The sequence below is a fragment of the Chamaea fasciata genome, unplaced genomic scaffold, assembly GCF_029207755.1.
Source record: "Chamaea fasciata isolate MVZ Bird 193981 ecotype frontalis unplaced genomic scaffold, bChaFas1.0.hap1 SCAF_1, whole genome shotgun sequence".
Lineage (NCBI taxonomy): Eukaryota > Metazoa > Chordata > Aves > Passeriformes > Sylviidae > Chamaea > Chamaea fasciata.
Genome location: NW_027094086.1, coordinates 110,434,784 through 110,455,202, shown reverse-complemented (window position 1 = coordinate 110,455,202; position 20,419 = coordinate 110,434,784). Strand labels below are relative to the sequence as shown.

Here is a 20,419-nt window from a genome sequence, read left to right as displayed (position 1 = left end):
CAGCAAAATAAAACTGACCTCTTCTGCTGCAGCTTTTATATTCATCACACCTCCCAAAAAACTGAAGAAAAGCTACTCCTCTGCTTTTTATGTGAGTTTTCTTCAACTCAATTTTTTTTCAACTCAGTCAAGGAATTTGAAGCTGTTTGAAAACTGTTTGAGTGCATTAAAAAACATTCTATCAGCTGTTAATCTGTACAGATACGAAATTATTATCTTTTGATGTACAAATGAGAGATACTGATTTGTCTGTGTTTGTTGTTGTTTTCTTGGATTTTGTTCTGACAGGGTGAGCAAGGAGATCTGGGAGAAACAGGTTACTCAGGAGAAACTGGTCTTCCAGGCCCACAGGTAACTAATAGAACTTCTGAGTTGTTTTTATGTTAGTTATGAAGAAAATAAATTTTCTGCCTCGATGTTTTGTTTGTATTTTGGGAAGCTTTGTTAACTTCAGCTAATGAATATTATAAGTAAGACTCCTCCTTGGCAAATCTTTTCTGTTACCCTGCGGAATTAAATGTGATAAGTTACATGGGTGCAACTTCTAGTGAAATTAAAAGAGGAACATGAGTAGCAAAAATAAGTAATTTAGCAAACACACCTCCAGTTTACATGATATTATCAAGCAGATGTCTTCAAAATGAATTATTTAGAAATTGCTAGCAATAAATACATAAAATCTATTGCATTGACAAAACCAATGAGAAAAGCTTTGTGTTTAAAAAAATGCTAGGTGGAATAATTTTGAAGAGAATTATGGTGGTAGACTTCTTACAATAGCTTTTAGTTTAAAGATGCTCTTAGATACTCTAAAGATGCTTTTAACTTTACATTTTAGGATGGAGACAGCATGCCAAGTTTATAGTAGGCTGCTTATGGCTCCCTTGGTATCTTAGATCCCTCAGTGGGTCTCTGAATCAGGCTGGCAGGCAGTGACTGTCTCAGATGCCTCACACAGGCAAATCCTTAAAACAAAAGAGCCAAAAGTTTCACCTGTAAAATAAGGCTTGTGAAACAGGTGCTGTGATTCTGGTCATTGCAACAACATGATTGTCATTGTAAGGCTGTTAACATTGAACTGACTTTTTGTTTCAATGATTTCTCTACATCAGGGCCCCAGAGGACCACAAGGAATCAGAGGACCTCCCGGACCACTAGGCTTGCCAGGCCCTCTGGTTAGCTTTAAATAATATATTCCAGCTGAACCCATTAGGGCTTTTCATTCTCAGTGTTGATGTCGTTCTTATGAAAAAAGCTTTAAAAATTAGAAATCAAGGGCTTTTTGGTGTAATACTTCAGAAAACTGATTTGCAGTCTTGTGTGATAAAATAACAGCCTTGAAAATAAATTTAGGTGTGTGAATAGCAAGTGCTAGGGTGTGATGAGGTTGTAACTGCTGAGTTGCTGAACTGTCTGCTGTATTTCTCATTTTTGTGATGCTGTTGATTTTGGGGATTCTTGTTCTGGAATTACACCATTGTAACTCAGGACTGTGATGTCCTATGCTGTCAGCCTTATTCATCTGTTTCAGTCAAGTAATGATGTTTATGCTTACATAACCAGTTATATGTGTACATTAATATTTTTGTGCACATATGCATGTATTCACTAGGTATATCTGTAGGTAGAAAGTAACATTTATGTTATACTTGATAACATTTTGAGAATTTTATCATAGTTGTACAGATGACAGGAAATAAGTAGAATGATAGTAGTAGAAGACCAGTAACTCTTACTTGTGGTCCTCAGAAGTCCAATATTTTTACTGATTCTGTAGTAATTTCAAGTGGCAATGAATCCTTGAGTGCAGTGAGCCTTTGATTTTTTCATTGTGCACCTTTTAACTGATACTTCTTATCACAGGGTATTCTGGGGATGCCCGGTTCACCTGGCTCTGTTGGAAAGTTAGGTGCAAGAGGAGCAAAGGTACAGATTTTTCAATGTATCTAATTGCAGCAATCTAACAGTGTTGTTCATTCAAGACCAACCAAAGAAGCATAGACTAACAAAGAGTTAGTTCCATGCTGTGAAACATGTGCAGAATGTTAAGTTTTAAGGTATTTTTAGCGTGCATCACAAGACAAGTGATGTGTTTAGGGTAATCTTGCATTTATCAGAACTACACTAAGAAGTTTTTAGTGTTGCCATGACCACTGTTGTAATTGCACTTGTGGTGATGGTTCTGAATGGGACCTGGCTTCTGGAGTAATGGAAGCAAAATGGAGCAGAAATAAGACAGTGCTGACCCTTGAGATTTTTTTATGATTCCTAGAGTCTGTCCAATCAATTGAAAATACTCACCAGTGAATTACAGAATATTTCATTTTGGAAGGGATCCACTGGGATCATCAAGTCCAACTCTCTGCTTCTTACAGGACTACCTAAAACCAAACCTTAAAGAGCATCATTCAGATGCTGCTTGAAGTCTGACAGGCTTTGTACCATGATCACTTTTCTGGGGAGCCTGTTCCAGGGACCAACACTGGATCAGTGACTTCACCCATAGGTGAAGAACTTTTTTCCTAACGTCCAATCTGACCTTCTCAGTTCAAAGAAGCATAGCTGCTCATTTTAACCTTGTTTTTCTAAGGATTCCAAACCTGTCCAAGGAACCTTGACTGTTATGATGTCTATTTTGGAGGGATGCACATGTTGAGAAGAACTGAATAAACATGAAGTCAAACAGAAAGACTAATTCTAACAGGTTGTTCACATTAGAGTTCACTTACAATAAATGTTATCCTTACTTGCCTTTCATTTATGTATGTTGATATGGGAGATTTAATTTCATAAAAATAACTCAATTTAGGTGCTGTTGTATCTTTGAATCTAAAATCACAAATAATACCAGCCAGCTAAGCCTTTTCACCTCTTTGAAGGGTGGTAACCTTTAGTGACAGAGAGGTATCAGAAGGTCAAAGTGCTGGCATGAAAAGAGTCACTGTGTATGAAAACGTGTATTAAAACAGTGACAAAATTTGGGAAGATATATGGGAATTTCCATCTTACATTCCATTTTGTCAGTCTGGTTTTGTGCTGTTTAATACTAGGGTCTTTGTTAGAAGAATGTTCAGTTAGAAAGTGAAAACAAAAATGGAACTGAAGAGAAGAAACTCTGAAAAGGGGCTAAGAGCACAGTGCAGACAGCCTGCCTGAGAAATATCATTTGCTATCAACAGGTGCTTCAGGCTGCTGGAATTCCAGAATATGTCCTTCTACCATTAACATATTTTTTCCAACCCCCCCCCCCTTTTTTTTTTCCACTTGTAATTCTTTATCACAATAGGAGTTTTATTGAACAACACCTTTGGGGTTTAGCTGCATGAATGCTCAGCATATTCTGATTTGCCAAGTCCTTTCCCATTCTACCACCAGGAACACTCCATGAAAAATTGTCTGTAATGGAATGCTTTTGCCCAGCATCAAGTAGTCTATAAAATGTGTAAGCACACTTCAGTTTAACAGACAGGTTTACATTTCAGAAAGACTGATTCTCCTGAATGAGGCAAACTAATGGCTTTTGTGTTTCAATTATAACAGGGTGAACCTGGTGACCCTGGAGAGAAGGGCTTAGCTGGACCACCTGGACAGAGAGGCATTCCTGTGAGTCTTTCTGCCCTAATTCAGGATGCCTGTATTTTATACCTATCCATCTGAATGAGTAACGTTCATTCCCTTCTATTTTCTTTATTCGATACAATTAAAATTATTTCACATTTGGTTCTCAGTTTCCTTATGGACTAGAGAGATTATCTTTCCCCTCAAATTCCCTAGAGCAGAGAAAGTATGATAAAGATAGGGCACACAGTGGAAAGGAACTATGACCTCTATCCTTGTTTTCCCTCTACAGTTTTTGCCATCATTTGCTAGTGGTTTTAGATTGTGTTTTGATAGCTTGTCCTACTTCATCAGTCTTAACCCTTGGGCACCTCATTGTAATGGGACATCTTTATTCCAGAATGAAATTAGATATAAACCTAATCCTCTATTAAAAGTTAACTCATAGTTTATTTAACTCACACAGGGCATGGATGGCAGAGATGCCTATGGTCCTGAAGGAAACAAAGGAGCAAAGGTATGTGCTTCAAGTCAGAGAGTCTCTAAGTCTCCCTTCTACTGTTTTAGCAAACATGACCATCCATATTTGATTAAAAAGAAATATAAGACATGCAAAGTGCATTTCTAAGGTTCAGTGAGAGGCTCAGGCTTGCCGCAATCCATGTGAGACATTCTTCCATAGAATATTCTTTTAAGGACCACTCACTCTCACACTTTCCCTGATGTGTGTATATATATGTGGAGGATTGTTCTTGCAGTACACAGTGCTTTCTTCCCTCTTCAGCTTGCCTGACTAAACATCATTATTGGCAAGTATTGGTGGGCCAGCCACTATGGGCTCTTATAATTTTTCTTGTTTCAGAGGAGGGATTCCCTAACTACCAAGGTGGGGGTGATACTCTCCAAACATCCTCACTGTTTTCATGTGAAATATTTTTCCTTGTCCTCCTATGGTCAGCAGTAGGATCTGAGGATTAAGCTCTGGATTGCTAAGAAATTCTTATCATTCCGTTCACAGTGCTGAAAAAGGAAAGTAATGAAATGTCTTCTTCTCTAAAACTGTACAAGAATTCAGCTAAAATAAAAAATATACAGAAAGTATGAGGTCAAAGCCGTGGCACCAGTGGATCAGTCCATGAGCAAAATCATCAGGATGTTGGAAACAGCTGCAGTTCTCCTTTCAAAGAGTTTGTGCAGTACTGCAACACTAGTTCTTTCTTGTTGCTTGTGAAACAGAAAAGGTCCTGTGAATCTCAGTGGTAGGCCCATCTGTTCCACTCTCCCTTTCTGTGGGAGAAGCAGAGTGCTGCAGAAAGCTGCAGAAAAGATATGAAACGCTTTCTAGGAGCCTCTCCAATAGATGAACTCCTTTTTCTTAAAGGACTTTTTGGTAAAATGGCTCTTGATGCTTCTTATTTTCCACTCTCTTTTCTTACCTTCTTAGCTCTAATAATTTTCTTTGATGGCAGGGTTTCATAAGTTACACATGTTACATGCAAGAGGACAAAGATACATATAAGTAGTGTGAATTCTGATGTTTAGGAAAGATACAATTCACTTCTGATTGTTTTTTGTGAGAGTTTCTGTATTTTTTTGTGAGCGTTTCTGTATTTCTCATGGGTGAACAAAGAACACACTAGAAACGGAAGTAACTGAAAACGGTTGATGACTTGACTTCTAGTAAGCCAAGAAAATATTATGATATCACTGTTTAGTCTGGGTGGTACAAAATTTTGAAACTACATTGAAGCACTAAGTTCTGAATCTGAATTCACATGCTGCATAGAAATTCCTCTGCATGTTATTAGGAGGCATGAATAAATTTTGATAAAACATTTATTTGAGAAATGGAATATTCTTGAAAATTTAGAAACTAATGGAAATTCCTAAAATGCTCTTCCTTTAGATGAGCAAGGTATTCATCTAAAATGGTGTCATTTGAGACCAGAGTAGCAGCCACTGTTGCTCCAATGAGTTGTAAAGCTGAGAATAATGTTGAAATTGTTTTTGGTTTAAAGACCTCAAACACTAAGCAGATCACAAAGTTCTAAGTTCTTATGAAGTCTTTGTCCTTTATTTTCATAGGGAGAATCTGGATTTATAGGATATCCTGGTCCAGAGGTATGACTAAATGGGCATGTTTGCTTTCTTTTTGTCTTGTTTTACATTATTCTTATTTGGAAGAGCTTACCTGTGTTTCTGTCTGGATTACATTTATTTTCAGGGAGAAGAAGGAGATCAGGGCATTCCAGGGGCTGAAGGACCCAAAGGAATTAAGGGTAGAAGAGTAAGAATAATAAATCTGCTGACTCTGTGAGAGTTCTAAAAGTAAAACCCTTACACCCAAAGTTTTTCTTATCAAAAGTTTTAAAATTGGTTACCACTCTGATCTTTTATAGCCATAATATGGGCAAGAAGTCTTGAGAAAGTACAGGTCTAAATCTTCAGAGGTGTTAGTTGTTAATAATTCTTAGGAGTGGTAGATTATCTTTATGAAAATGTGGGATCCAGCTCCAAGTATCGCTACAGAGTTCTTTTTCCTGATGAAATTTGGTACCAGTTCATGCTATTATAAAGAATGAAACTTGTATTTCTATTTTTAGGGTAATTCTGGTACACCAGGTTCCCTGGGAGATCCAGGTGACCGGGGGCCATCAGGACCTATGGTAATTTTTTATTTTAATAATTTTTTTTTTTAAAAAATCACCCTTAAATTACTCTTTAAATTACTATTAGATTAATAGAATATCTAATAGTGTTTCACATGGTAAACTATGCTTAATCAGCCTGGCAGTTGCACAGAGTTATGTCTTGCCTGTGGATATGTGTGCATAGAAGCACCTGCTGCTGGAAATGGAACTGCAACAATACAATGCTGGCCAGAGTTTCTTCCACGGTATTTGGTATTGTCTTTAGGCTGCATGCATATCTAATTAAAAGAACAGAGAATACTGAATTATAGAACTGAATAGATCTGCTGAAAGCCAATGTTTTTTTTTTAATTTAAAAAGAAAAGCCATTTAAAATCAACCTTGCAGTTACAGGCACTTATTTAAAGCTTAAATTGCCTATAAGCTGTTAATCCATAATAAAAGTAGATGTCTTCATGTACTTTTCCAGTGTCTATGTTATCCATTTTATACCACAAAAGGTTTTATCCTCTATCTAAGAAGGTGAAAGGATTGTGGATTTCAACAGGATTTAGGACTAACCCTTTAGGTAGTTAGGAAAATCCCTGTATGTGTCTATCTTTATCCTGTGGCAATTCTGAAAATCAGCTCCACAGTGACCAGAAACAATCCCTACTGTTAATGATTTTTATGTTAAACTTTCTTAAGCTTACTCTTTCAGTTTAAATGTGGAGCATTATTGGTAACATTATCTTTACCTGTATAACATGGACCACAGTATGTGTGCAACTTAGAAAACATTTCTTCCCCTTCTCAATACACTGCATTGGTTAATGAATGTACCTGTCCTAATTTACTCTAGGATGCTGGGCACAAGAATGGTTAAGAGTGCTAGCTGGAGTACATTGCCCTCTCTGCTGCTTGGCCACTCACAAAATTTACAGATAGGTCTTGTGAGTTGATGAGCCACAGCTGTAGGCCTTGCCAGTCTGTGGTCCAAGAACTCTTCAGAGGTATTTCAAGTTCAATATTTTCTCTTCAAATGAGAGCAGACCTTGGGATATATGGGCTTGGTGGGATTATTGCTGTAGCAGTGCATCAGTGAAATGAGAAAGTGGGAATCCTGTAAGAATTAGAAGAGATAGAAATGCAGGAAGAGGTACAGGTAGTAGGCAGCGCCAGCCGAAACAGGCTTGTTTTACCCATCCTTGGTGATTTGATTATCCGTGTGTGTCAAGTCTGCACAGCTCCATCACCACCACTGAGCTGCTGTAAGTAGAATTCTTTAGGACCCAGGCAATTCACAATTAACTCTTACTGAACAGTACCAAAGAGGAACATGGACCTGCTGGGAAACATAAGAAGAAAATAGCATGGAATGACAGTGATGGTGCTAGCAGCAAGACAGCAGAGGAGGTGAGGAAGGTAGCTCAGGTAGATGGAGGAATGGAAGGTTAATTATAAGCGGAAAGAACAAATATGGAGACAGGGCTGTAATTTGGAGATGTAAGGAAGTATATAATTTTGTTAAACTGTAGTGTTATGGTAGAGAGAAGGTGAGGAAAAGAAGTAGGATGTGGAGTTCAATTTTTTCTGCTGTATCTCACTGCAGCTCCCTGGGAGTAAGGGAAAATTCTCAGTAGTCTTCTTAGGCACACATGATGAATACTCAGGCTCCCTTGAAAATTAGTTATTTTCCCTGTATTTCATTCCTGTTATGAAGAAGATTAAACAATACTTTTATTTTGACAAAAAGATGCTTGGAGTGCTGTCACTTTTCCACAGCTCCCAAAGAGAAAGTTGCAGGGTAAGCAAAGGTGTCAGGATGTGTGTATGGTCTGCAGGATCTTTCAAGGTAGAGCTGTGGGGATTGTACTGTGCAAGAGGAGAGGGAAAGCTTGTCACACACCAGATGTTGGAAAGTATGTGAAGTGCAGATGACAGAACCATAGCACAGAAACTGCTGTTTATAAAGGAACCCAATTCTGAATTATACTACTCCTCAAGGGCAACAGGTATTGAACATTAAAAAACCATTAAGGAAAATGGACTGAGAAATAAATCTGACAAGTAGCCTGCAACTCTGAGCAGGTCCACAGAAATCTGTGCTAGGAACTGCTGTCTCCTGGCAAATTCATAAATGATTGCTGGGAAACACTGCCTGCATTTTCTTTAGGCTACAGAATAATATATGGAAATACATTTTCAGGGCCTGATTTTTTGGACCTGTGTTTAATTTGTTTCAGGGTGCCAGGGGACCAGTGGGCACCATTTCAATGGAAGTAAGTAATCCCCTTACAGCTAACTATACTGCATGGAATTATCTGGTTTCATTTCCATTGATAATCTCTGGCAGCAATGAGCACAATTAGCTGTTATAAAATATTATCTTTTCCATGTGCTTGTCAGAGTGTGCAGTGGGTTCTTCCATTCTGGAAGCAACCAAGGAAGGAGAAACATTTATGCATTCGGATTAATACCATGTCCAAACTTTTACAAACTGTTGGACAATTAATATTAATTTATCTGTTTCTTCACTCATATCAGTTTACACACCAGCTCATGTTAGGCGTACTTTTTTCTCTCTTGTGAAGGAAGGCATTTCTTCAGCAAGTTATTTTCACTGGGAATAGAAGTTCAGGATTTCTTCAGAATCCTAATCCCATGTAAAAGGAATACTTCTGAGTAAACACTTCATTAGTCCTTGCATGGATGACTACCTGCAGGCAGTACTATTGCAGGTGTGTTCTGTGTCCAAAGGGCATCCTCTCCTCCTTCACGGATCTCTCCTTTCCTATATGAGTCACTATTGGAAGAATGCCCATTGTTTATGGAAGTGCCATTGACTGGTGACATCTTAGATCAATTTATTACACAAAATAAATAATGGATGGCACTCATTCATAAAGAATGAAATTATTGTTTTAATGCTTCAGAACATTATTAAATGTCAACAGAGTGTGTCTAAAACAATGTGCCTAGTTTCTGCAGCAAGGGAAGAGAGTCCCTATACTATCTGTTATAAAAAGGAACTGCACTGTATGATTCTGGATTTACTGTAATGAAAGTTATTTTAGGAGCTGGGATACAACCTTCAGCTCAAACCAACAGTAAGATTCCCAGTCTCGGGTGGTCTGGGATTTTCCATTAATTCCTTTTGTTTTATTTTGAACCTGCAGCCTTGTGAACTTGTGAATTTTACCCGAAAAAACTGCCGTAAGTAGGGAACATCTTCTTTTACCTCTGTTTTTACCTAGTCACTCTTCCTAAATGAAACAGCCTTCATTGGAAACCTATAAACTGGTAGTTTGTATCTGGGTTCAGTTTGACTGGTAGTTGTTAATTGTGAGGGGATTTCAGCAGATGTATGAAGCAGACTTATGCTTTTTGCTCATTTTTCCTGTTTATTGCAAAAATTATAACAAATATCTATTCCTTGTTAAAGATTAATCTTTGGCATTGTGCCAACACACTTCAAGGAATTCTCTGAGAAAAGACAGTATTTGTATATCATCTGTCCCCAGATTAGGTGTGTTCATTCTCAGATGTGTGCTCAGCAGAACCCAGGACAAGTTTTAAAATTCTTCTCCAGTAAAAGTGCACGATTTTGAGTATTTGATTGTAAAAGAGGAATGTGGTCTTGCACTGACAGGCTCTGTCAGTTGCCTGAATTTTGAGCCAGGCTCTTCATTGAAAGCAAGTGAATATGTCACTATTTTAATGCATATGAGTCCAAAATTTAATTGCTCTCCCTCTCTTCCTTCCAGCATGCTCATCAGGTAAGCCCATCTGATCTCTGCACATCCATTCTTTGATAGACTTGAAGAAAAACTAACAGTGTTTGAATTGTAGAGAAGCTCTCACACAACTTTTCTGCTTCAATATACAGACACATGCCCAGCTTATCCTACAGAAGTGGTTTTTGCCTTGGATATGTCTGATGATGTTACACCAACTGCATTTGAAAGAATGAGGAACATTGTTTTGTTATTGCTGAAGACCATTAAGATCAGTGAAAGCAACTGCCCAACAGGTGCTCGTGTCTCTGTTGTTTCTTTCAACACCAACATGCACTACCTCGTCCGATTCTCTGAATTCCAAAAAACCAACTTGCTGTTACAAGCAGTCCAGAGAATCCCACTAGAGAGATCCAGTGGAAAACGAAATATTGGGGCGGCCATGAGATTTGTTGCAAGAAATGTCTTCAAACGTGTTCGTCAGGGCATCCTCACAAGAAAAGTTGCCCTATTTTTTGCCAATGGTCCATCACAGGATGATGTTGCCATCAGCACAGCTGTGCTTGAGTTGAGTGCCTTGGATATCACTCCAGTGGTTATTGCCTTCAGTGAAGTGCCAAATGTCAGACGTGCCTTCTCTGTAAGTAGACAGCCTATTGAAAACTGAGTCAGTCACCCACTTGCTGAGTATCTGCTAGGATTTGAGTGAATCCTGTTCTCAAGCCTAAGTTCTACAGGAACTGTCCAATCCTTATTAGAAAGGAGTACATTAAAGGTTACTATTTTAACAAAGAAACAGTGATTCACTTGACCGGAGTGATTACCATCTGACCTTTTTCTGAACATGAATTATTAATCACTTGTGCTTTTAGGGCACATCAGAGAATTTCCACAATGTTGTGTTAATTTCACTTATTTGCCTATGCCATTATACTTCTGAAGTTGTGACGTAGCAACTATTTAACTAACAAACTCTTACCCTAGTTTCTAGAAAAATTAGTAGTAGGCCTCAAGCATGCTAGTTTTTTCAAAAGAAAATTAAATTAGCAAAGCCCCTTTTGATATCTTTATTGCCATTTGTACAGAAGAAAATGATGAAATTTTGTTTTAATATATGACTTCATCTAAAAGATAGTAAACAGTCCATTTTACAAGGTAATAAAGGAAAGCAATTCTATATTTATTTAAGGTTTCATTATATAGATTGCATGTTCTCTGTCTTTTCATTCTGTTTTAATATCACCTGTGCTTGGTTTTACCTTTTTCAAAATAAAATTCTTTCCAGTTGCTGTTTCTTCAAAATTGTCTTTATAAAAGGAAATACGTTCTCTTGTAGATCATAAAAAGTGCAAAACTTGGAGTCTGAGTTCTGATCTAGCAACATCTAAGTCAGTCCTTTATTATTTATACTATATTTATTCTCATGCAGTCTCATATTTATTAGTTGATTAATGTACTTTTCTGGGTAAATGATAATTTAGCAGAATAAAAAAATCTCTGCTGACATACTAGAAGGAAACTTATAGTTTATTGCCTGGGTTGTTCCAAAGGATAAACAGGAAGAAGAATCAGTATTTTCTTTACTTAGTATAAGCAGATTACGGCTCTGAATGCATGTGATGGCATCTGGTGACTTCGCATAAATCAGTCTTCAGAGTAAAAAAGTTTAGAAGAGCTGCTTAGCAGGGGGAAAGGCAAAAAAAATCACTGCCCAGCTCTCCTTTAAGTTTACAATAGTGGCAAGGCAACCAAGCTCACCACCACCCCCATGTAAATGCAACTTCCCTTTTCCTTTCAGATGGACTTCTGCCCTTGCAGTTGAGAGATGGCGTAATCTTTATGATCCTACAAGTCCGTAGCCACAAATACTCACTGGCTTTACTTCGCTTTAGGAGCTTCAGTTTAGAGACCACACATAGTCATTGCCAATTCTAATTCCTTTGAAGAGTTCTATCTGTAACATTCTTTACAGCTGTTTATCAGAAATTAATTGTGTGGTGTATAACACACAAAGCCAAAGTTTTATGCAAAGAAATATAATTATTTCTTTGCTTACCATTATAGCTTATTCACATATGTTCATTTCCTGTAATACTGTGATGTTTTAGAGACATTTTGATTTATCTTAGTCCACAAGGAAATGCTTTTCCATTGGATCACATCTGGATGGAGTTGGATGGTAGTCAGTGAAGTTGTAGAATGTTGGAGCATCTTCAGAGTACCTCAAGCATTTCTGTGGTCAAATCTTCCACTGTGAAAGATTGTGTTTCTTCAGATGATCTCAGGAAACACATAGGTTACTCTCATGCTAAAACTTTCTCATGCTAGGATTTTCTCTCCCAAGAAATCGTCTTCATTCTTTGTCCCAGAAATAGCTGAGGTATCCTGCCCTTCTCTCTATAGAAAAATAGCACCCTATTAAGAAAAGGAAAAAGTGATAATCCTTCCCTGGCAGGAAAAAAAAAAAAAAAAAAAAAAAAAAAAAAAAAAAAAAAAAAAAAAAAGGCAAGGTCTGTATATTTTGCCTGTTTTCTTAATGTTACTTTTATGTCTGCTTTAAAACACAGATGGATGACACGAGAAGATTTCAATTATTTGTTTGGGAAAGCCAACAAGATGAAAATTTGGAGGGCATCACATATTGTACACTTTGCTTTGGTAAGACATTTTAGAAATTGCATCTGTTGTATTGGTCTATTTACCATTTCAGTTACAAATTCTGTAGCTTAAATTCTGTAGCTTATTTATTGCAATTTGGTGGTGGGGAACTTTTATGGTAGACTTTAAACAGGTCTGTGCTCAAATATAAAAGAAAAATATTAATGAACAATGCACTGGTCAGAATCTTTCTGCCATAAGTGGTTCTACTAGGAGTTTGCAGAGATGTGTTAAGAACTGTATTGTTGGTTGCATGGAGAAACTCAGCCCAGTTCTGTGGCCCATAGGGATGTCTGAGTGTTCCCATTCCAGGATGGCTACACGACAGTGCTGTGGTTGTTTCTTATCGTCTCCAAGAGAAACCTCACTCCTTTTACAGTGGAAATTTTACTCCTTTTTCTGTCTCTGACATTCCAGCTAGTTGAACCCTTTTGCAAGTGGGCCTTCTTGCCCTCTGTGACAGATCATTTTGTGGTTACAGAATACCACTGCTGAGGAGTTACAATTTGAATTTCCTCTTCAGTGGATGGTAGGAATTAAAATCTCAAAATCACAAAAGCTGTTTAATTAATTTCTGTCTCAGCCATGTGAAATGAATTATTGTGTTTAGCATTTCCTTTTTAACAGAAATGCACTTAAAATAGCAACATGATTTTGAGAAACCAGGCTCATTTGCTGTAAACTCTATGCTGTGAGAGGGGGTGAAGCTACTAAATGATATGTCAAAACATTGAGCAATGATCTGAGATGAAAAAATACAGTTTAATTCTGTATCCTTTACAATGTTTAGATTTCAACTGAAGAAAATTTCTCCAGGGAACTGTTACCTCTGATATTTTACCCTATGAATGTTTTCCTGCTCTCATGCATGAATCATTTCCCATGGTATCTCAAACCCTTCTTCAGCAAGACTCATCTGCTGTTCTTTACTAGAACAAAAAGATTTCAAGCTCCTGTTACAAGTGGAAGTAGGGGTTTAGATAAATCCTTGCCTTTTGCCCAGTCCTCTGGTAGCAGGCAATAGCTTTATTGAGGTGGCCAGCGCCCCAAAACCCACTCTCATTCACAAGTTCTTTAATTATGGCTGATTTGGTCTGTTATAGAATGAATTATTTATTTAATAGACAGAAAACTAACATACATAAGACTTAAACTAATACTACACGGGAATAAGGACAGAAACAGAAACTAGTAGTAGATATATACAGCATGAGGTTAAAGGTACCTATTAATGTTACAGCTAGCAAAGAAATAATATAGCTTAGGATTCAATGTATCTTACCATCCAATTGTTGATGGGGCACACACACATCGAGATCATTTCCCTCAGTCCCCAGGAAAGTAACCATGGAACCTTTGTCCAGGCTCTGGGGAGAGGTCTCCCACACTTTCAGGGCATGTGTGTAGAAGGCTTCTGCCTCTGTGATAACTCATTTGTCTTCTCAGTCAAGAATATTTCCTTTATCTCTTCCCACATCTGGTCCCCAGACTAAGATGTTGATTCTTAGCTGATGCCTGAGCCGTTTTGGTGCCAGAGATAACCCTTTGCTGTTTGCTGGGCCTTTCAGCCCCCAGGTTACCTCTTTATGCACCAACTATCTGTGGTAGAGAGGAGGCTGGGGAGGTAGACAGAGCCACAGCTCCCAAATTGATTAGGTTTTGTGGGGGGTGTTGTTTATTTGGTTTTTGATTTTTTTGGGGTTTTTTTGTTTGTTTTGTTTTTGGTGGTGGGGTGGTTTTTTTTGTTGTTGTTTTGTTTTGTTTTGGGAGGTTTTTTTGGTGTGTGTGTGGTTTTTATTTTTTGGTGTTTTTTGGGTTTTGTTTGTTTGCTTTTGGTATGTTTTTGGGTTTTTTTGGTTTTTGGGGGGGGTTTTGTGTTTTTTTTTTTTATTGGTTGGTTGGGGTTTTTTTTTAATCAAAGTTTAGGAAAAATGAAAAGAGATTTTGTAGTGGGTTGACCCTGTGAGATGCCAGATACCCATCAAAGCCTCTCTATTGCTCCTCTCCACAACTGAGCAGGGGATAGAAAATACAATGAAAGGTTGATGAGTTAAGGACAGAGAGAGATCACTCATCAAAGAGTGCCACAGGCAAAACAAACTTGAATTATTAATTGAATATATTACTAACAAAATCGGAGCACCATAACAAAAAGTAAAATTAGACCTTAAAACCACCCTCTCCCCACCCCTCCCTCCTTCTCAGGTCTACCGTCTCCGTGCCAGCAGCACATGGAGATGGCGAATGGGGTTTATGGTCAGTTCATCACACATTGTTTCTGCCACTGCTCAGGGAGAGCATGGGGTCCCTCCCATGGGTTCTTCATGAACTTCTCCAACAGGAATCCATCCCATGAGTAACAGTTCTCTGCAAACTGGTACAATGTGAGTTCATCCCATGGGCAACAGTCCTCTCCAAACTGCTGCAACGTGGATCACTCTTCCATGGGGTGCAGTCCTTCAGGCAGAGGGTCACAAGTCTCGCCAGAAAACCTGCTCCAGCCTGGGCTTCTTTCTCCATGGATCTGCAGGTCCCTGCCAGGACCCTACTCCAGCATGGGCCTCCCACAGGTTCACATCCTCCTCTCAGGCATTCACCTGCTCTAGTGTGCAGTTCATCCAGAAGCTGCAATTGGATCTCTGCATCCCTGTGGATTTCCATGGGCTGCAGGGGCACAGCTGCCTCACCATGGTCTTTACCGTGGGCTGAAGGAGAATCTCTGCTTCAGCACTTTCCTCTCCTTCTCCATTAACCTTAGTGTCTGCATAGTTGTTTCTCTCACTTTTTTTCCCTCTGCTTTTCTCTGGCCACAATTAAATCTGCACAATAACTTTCTTTTCTTCTTATTATTAAATACATTATCACAGAGGCATGTCGACCATTTCTAATTGGCTTGGCCAGTGGCATGTCCCTCTTGGAGCTAGCTGGCATTGGTTCTGCTGGACATGGAGGAAGCTTCCATCAGCTTTTTACAGAAGCCACCCCTGTGGTGCCCCCCACTACCAAAACCTGGCTATACAAGCCTAATACAGATCTACAGGACTGTGTGAAATTTTTTAAAATCTTTGCTTTTGTTGTATTGTTAAATAGTTCACTGCCTATTGGCTTTTCCTCTCTAGATAAATGCAATCCACAAACCAACTGTGAGGTGCCTTTTTCTCCCCTGGTTCAGATGGATATGGATATAACTTACATCATGGAGAGTTCTCGCAGCATTAGCAGTGAAGAGTTTCAGAGAGTCAAAGACTTTGTGAGCAACATGTTGGATCAGTTTGTCGTTTCCTCACAGCCAAATGAAACATATGGAGGCATCAGAGTGGCACTGGTGCAGCAGGCTCCCAGGGGCTTTCTGCCTGACAGAAACCAGACACCTGTGGCCTTGGAGTTTGACCTAGTCACGTACAGCAATAAAGATTTGATGAAGAAACACATCCAAGAGTCTGTTCACCAGCTGGAAGGACCATCAGCCATTGCTTCTGCTCTACAGTGGACCGTTGAAAACGTGTTTTTCAAAGCCCCCAGACAAAGAAAGCACAGGGTCATATTTACAATAGTCGGAAGCAAAACAAGCACATGGGACAGAGAAAGGCTGAGGGAGATTTCACTTGGAGCCAAGTGCCAAGGATTCACCTTGTTCACTCTTGCACTTGGCAGCGATGTGAGTGACAGTGAGCTGATGGAGCTGTCAAGCTCCCCCACAGAGCAGCACTCACTGACATTGGGCAGGGTTTCCACACCGGAGATGGTGTATGCTCAGAGGTTTAGCCGGGCATTCCTAAATCTTCTGCAACGTAAGTATCACATAGTGGCATTTGCTTCAGTTATGGAAAGAAAGACAAATGCTGTGTAGAAAAAGGTAGTCATATGTGCTACATATGTGCAATCATTCAGTTCCTAGTCATGACTTTGCTGCTAATCTTTCATGATTAGTTTACCTCAAATGCTGTACATTAATAAAGAGTGCCAGCATTTGATTCTAGTCTTGAGTAGTCTTTTTCCCTTAAGTTTTTAATGTGTGGCTTTGTGTACTCCACTCCACTAAAGGCAGAGCATTCTTCAGTTAGAGTACACCACCATATTCCTGATTTAGGCCCACATTTCTCCTCAGGCCATCGGCAAGTCCAGATCAACTGAGCTGTTTATGCCTATTTAGGCTTTGGGACAGGTACAAGATAAATATTTTGCACATTTGACCTTAACCTCTCTACAGAACAGAGAGAGGACTTACTTTTCAAGATATATTCGTGCAGATGAGCAGGTCTTAGATGCTTTGACATGGAAACAAGAGAGTATCAAAAAGGAAATTGCCACTTATTTAATATCCTCATCAGAAGCATATGCTTGGAGATGTCAAAGTTTTAATAGAAGGATAAATAGTGTATTAAAGAGTAAGACAGAAGTGTGAAAGATTGGTTCAGGAATCATTCTCATCTATCTGATCTCTATAATAATTTTTATTTTTCTGGGCACAGTGTCGGTCACTCTGGACATAGCGTGTTACTTATTAAAAGATGCAAACTCCAGTTCACAAAAACAGCCATGTAGTGGTTTTTATTAACCATGCTGGGGTTTCGAGGACTTTAAAACTCACCCCTGCTATCTGTGCTTTCTCACAGAAGAAATGAACAGTTATCCTTCACCTGAACTTCAAGAAGAGTGTGAAAACTTAGATCGGGGAGACATACAACAGGAAGCATCCGTGTCTGAAAGGTTGGAAATTGCATATTTAACTTTTTGAGTGCATACCTCTGAATGTAAGATTTATCCCTTTGGGTTAGTTGTTACATTCAATGTAGTTACAACAGAAATGGGATTGGGGTCAAAAGTTTTTTTCATGTTTTTCAGAAGGAATGAGCCAGATGCATTTTCTAAGGTCGTATTGGTGCTTAATTTTTTTTTCCCCTCTCCTTGGAAGGATACCTTTTTCTAGAATGGCTGAAAGTGGTTCCCATCAAGTTTTAGAAGACATGGAAAAAAATGAAAGTAGAGTCATGAAGAGTATGAAAGAGAACACCAAAGAACCTGTTTATACAATGCCAGAAATGAGAGATGATTATGAGGAGAATGAATATTTCACAGAGGAAAATCCTAAAAGGGAAAAGCCTCAAGAATGTGGAAAAGCTCAGGAAAACAAGAAAAACTTAAAGACAACAGTAGAAACTAGAGGTGCCTGTAATGATTATGGTATGATTCTAGAATATGAAAATCTTTCTTAATTCAGTGAAAGACTCTACTCTGGAGGTCTGAATTGAATATTTTTACAAGATGGAGAATTTCCAATTACATTTTTCCAAAGCTTTTAGTCACCATATGTTCGTATTCAGTCCAAATCTATACAGTAGTTAAAGACTGAACTACAGATGTCATTATAACTTCAGTTTTGATTTATAACTTTTTGTAATAATATCATACAGAGTCCTAATCCCCCTTATTAAAATAGTTGATAATTTTAAAATCCCCAAGTTATACTGCAATTAATGAGTTACTGCTGCTACTAATTTAGCTCAACATGGAGAAACTAAATATATCTCTGCTACAGTCTGTTCCTCTAGGAAGAGGAGGATCCATCAGCAGAAGTATCAAAATATATATTCTTCATATTTTTAACTGTGCTTCCTAATGACACATTTTTCATTGCAGATTTGCCATTAGATATAGGTATGGGAAGCTCATTATGAGATTATTTGTCACCAACATTCTTGTAACACTATTGAGTGGTTTTATTGTTTAAACTACAATTAGAGAGAATTTATGTGAAAATAAATGAAAAGGTGTCTACACAGTTTGGGTGTGGTAGCTCATTTCTACTGCTGTTATCCCTATGTTTTTCATCCCTCTCCACTCAAAAATGGCTCTGGAAATGTCTGGTAGCGTCATTCAGGATGAGAGAGTATCAGTAACAGGAAGTATAGTATACTGTTTATACTTTACAAATGAAATAAAATATTTCCTTTGAGGAAGTGGTCACAGTCACTTAAGTGAGAAATTACCTAAGTCACTTATGAGAGACGTATGAACTGCCTTCCCCAGTCCTGTGTAATTAGTGACCCAACAGTTTACTTCTAAAAACATGCAGCCCAGTTCCAGAACTTGCCTTTTGAGACATATTCTTTGTGCTCATCTCTTGCTTGAGATTTTTGCTTTTCAGTTGATTAGAAGGTTATGTAATTTTAAATCTATAAGTTGTACTTTTAATATTTCTTTATTTCTCAGTTCTTCCTCTTACATGTTGTACTGACACCAAAGTCTAGAGCTGCCTTTCTGTCTTCTTTTGGGTAACTCTGAATTTGCATCGGTGAAAGATGATTAGATCTGTTCTTACCAAATACTAGATTGCTACTAACTGTGCTTCTCTCGCCTACTTTGCTAATCTATGCAATTTAAATCTGTAATGCTATTGGATTTGGCAAAGAGACTACCATGGATAGTTTAACAACCTATGTATACTAATTTATGAAATTTTATTGATGAATACCAGTATAAGAAGTTGGAATAATGAAGAGGGGAATTATTAAAAAGTTTATTCTCCTAGTCCCTATGAACCAGGTATGGTTATTTTACAATCATTTTAATAAAAAAATTATGCTAGCAAACTAAACACCTTTTAGCAGTCCTTCTGTTTCTGGAAATGAAAATCTAATTGTTTCAGATATTCTTTCTGGGTAAAGCAATCATGGAAAGAGGGTCTTCACAGTGGGACTGTGGGGTTATAGATGAATACTTAGTGAATCTGTGTAAGACCTTGAACACTGGCTACTCCTTTTGTCTGACAGTTTGGAAATGAACATTATTTTCCCTTGCATTTATAATGCTGAGATGGGTGAATTTTTCTTTCATTAAATCTGCCTCTTATTTCCCTTTTCCAGATGCATGTGACCTTGTTCAAGATAGTGGAGAATGTCAGAATTACATTTTGAAGTGGTACTACGACAAAGAGCAGAAAATGTGTGGTCAGTTCTGGTATGGGGGCTGTGGAGGCAATAAAAATAGATTTGAAACACAAGAAGAATGTGGATTCTTGTGTATAGGGTCCTCCTAGTGCAGAGACACTTAAATTGCTTTAACTCTTCAGTTAGACTATCAGATTGATGTAGGAAAGGCATTCAAAGAGGAACATCTGCATACTCACTCAACTCCCATATTTCAGTTGAAAGAAATACTTGATTATAAAGTTATTATCTGGTAACGTAATTGTGAAAATAAAATTTAGGCTATTTCTCCATTGATTTAACATGTTGAGTATTGAAAAACTCTTGTTAGCCAATGGTGCATTGTTTAAAAGGCATGAAATTATTGAAACTAGACTTTCTTCCATAAATACCAAAATGTGCACTTTCTGAATGTACTGCATAAAACAAAGCAGAGCCTCAGAAACTTACATGAAATATCAGATGCTAGACGCTGACATAAAAATGTTTTGTTTGCTTACATTTATCCTGCTTATAGAAAATACCAAAATGCATTTACATCTCAAATGAAAGAATCCCTAGAACTTAATTCACTTAAAGGAGTTAAAAGATTTATTACTATCGCATCATTCTTGGCTTTTTTTTTTTTTTCTGAATAATCTAACGTGAATAAAATCAATCATTCTCAAACGTTTTAGTTCTGCTGTTAGTTTTTGAAACAGGTGTAAGTGTATTCTCATGATGTGGCTTCCCATGGTAAATAAACATTAGTCCCCTTTCCTTGTTACTAGATATTAGACAAGTGCTTTTAATTTAGAACATTAGCTTTTCATGGGTGCTCTTGAGTGAAAGAAAAAATCCTGAGGACATCTGATTGAAGATAGTAAATTTAGTGCCCTGCAGAAGGGTAGGACTTAGCTGAAATTTC

At 38.0% G+C, this 20,419-nt stretch overlaps 2 protein-coding genes across 2 annotated transcripts; both read left to right on the top strand.

The window, feature by feature from the left end:
* Positions 1–319: 319 nt before the first annotated feature.
* On the top strand, positions 320–9,412 carry LOC136293215 (pulmonary surfactant-associated protein D-like). Its single transcript, XM_066189735.1, has 10 exons — positions 320–351; positions 1,113–1,175; positions 1,864–1,926; positions 3,541–3,603; positions 4,025–4,075; positions 5,644–5,679; positions 5,783–5,845; positions 6,162–6,224; positions 8,435–8,470; positions 9,368–9,412. The coding sequence occupies exons 3-10, from the start codon at positions 1,876–1,878 to the stop codon at positions 9,410–9,412; spliced, it is 408 nt and encodes a 135-aa protein (XP_066045832.1). The 5' UTR covers positions 320–351; positions 1,113–1,175; positions 1,864–1,875.
* Positions 9,413–15,755: 6,343 nt separating this feature from the next.
* On the top strand, positions 15,756–19,622 carry LOC136293150 (collagen alpha-6(VI) chain-like). Its single transcript, XM_066189607.1, has 4 exons — positions 15,756–16,374; positions 17,200–17,293; positions 17,499–17,767; positions 19,450–19,622. Exons 1-4 carry the CDS (start codon positions 15,756–15,758, stop codon positions 19,620–19,622), a joined length of 1,155 nt encoding a protein of 384 aa, XP_066045704.1.
* The last annotated feature ends 797 nt before the right edge of the window (positions 19,623–20,419 follow it).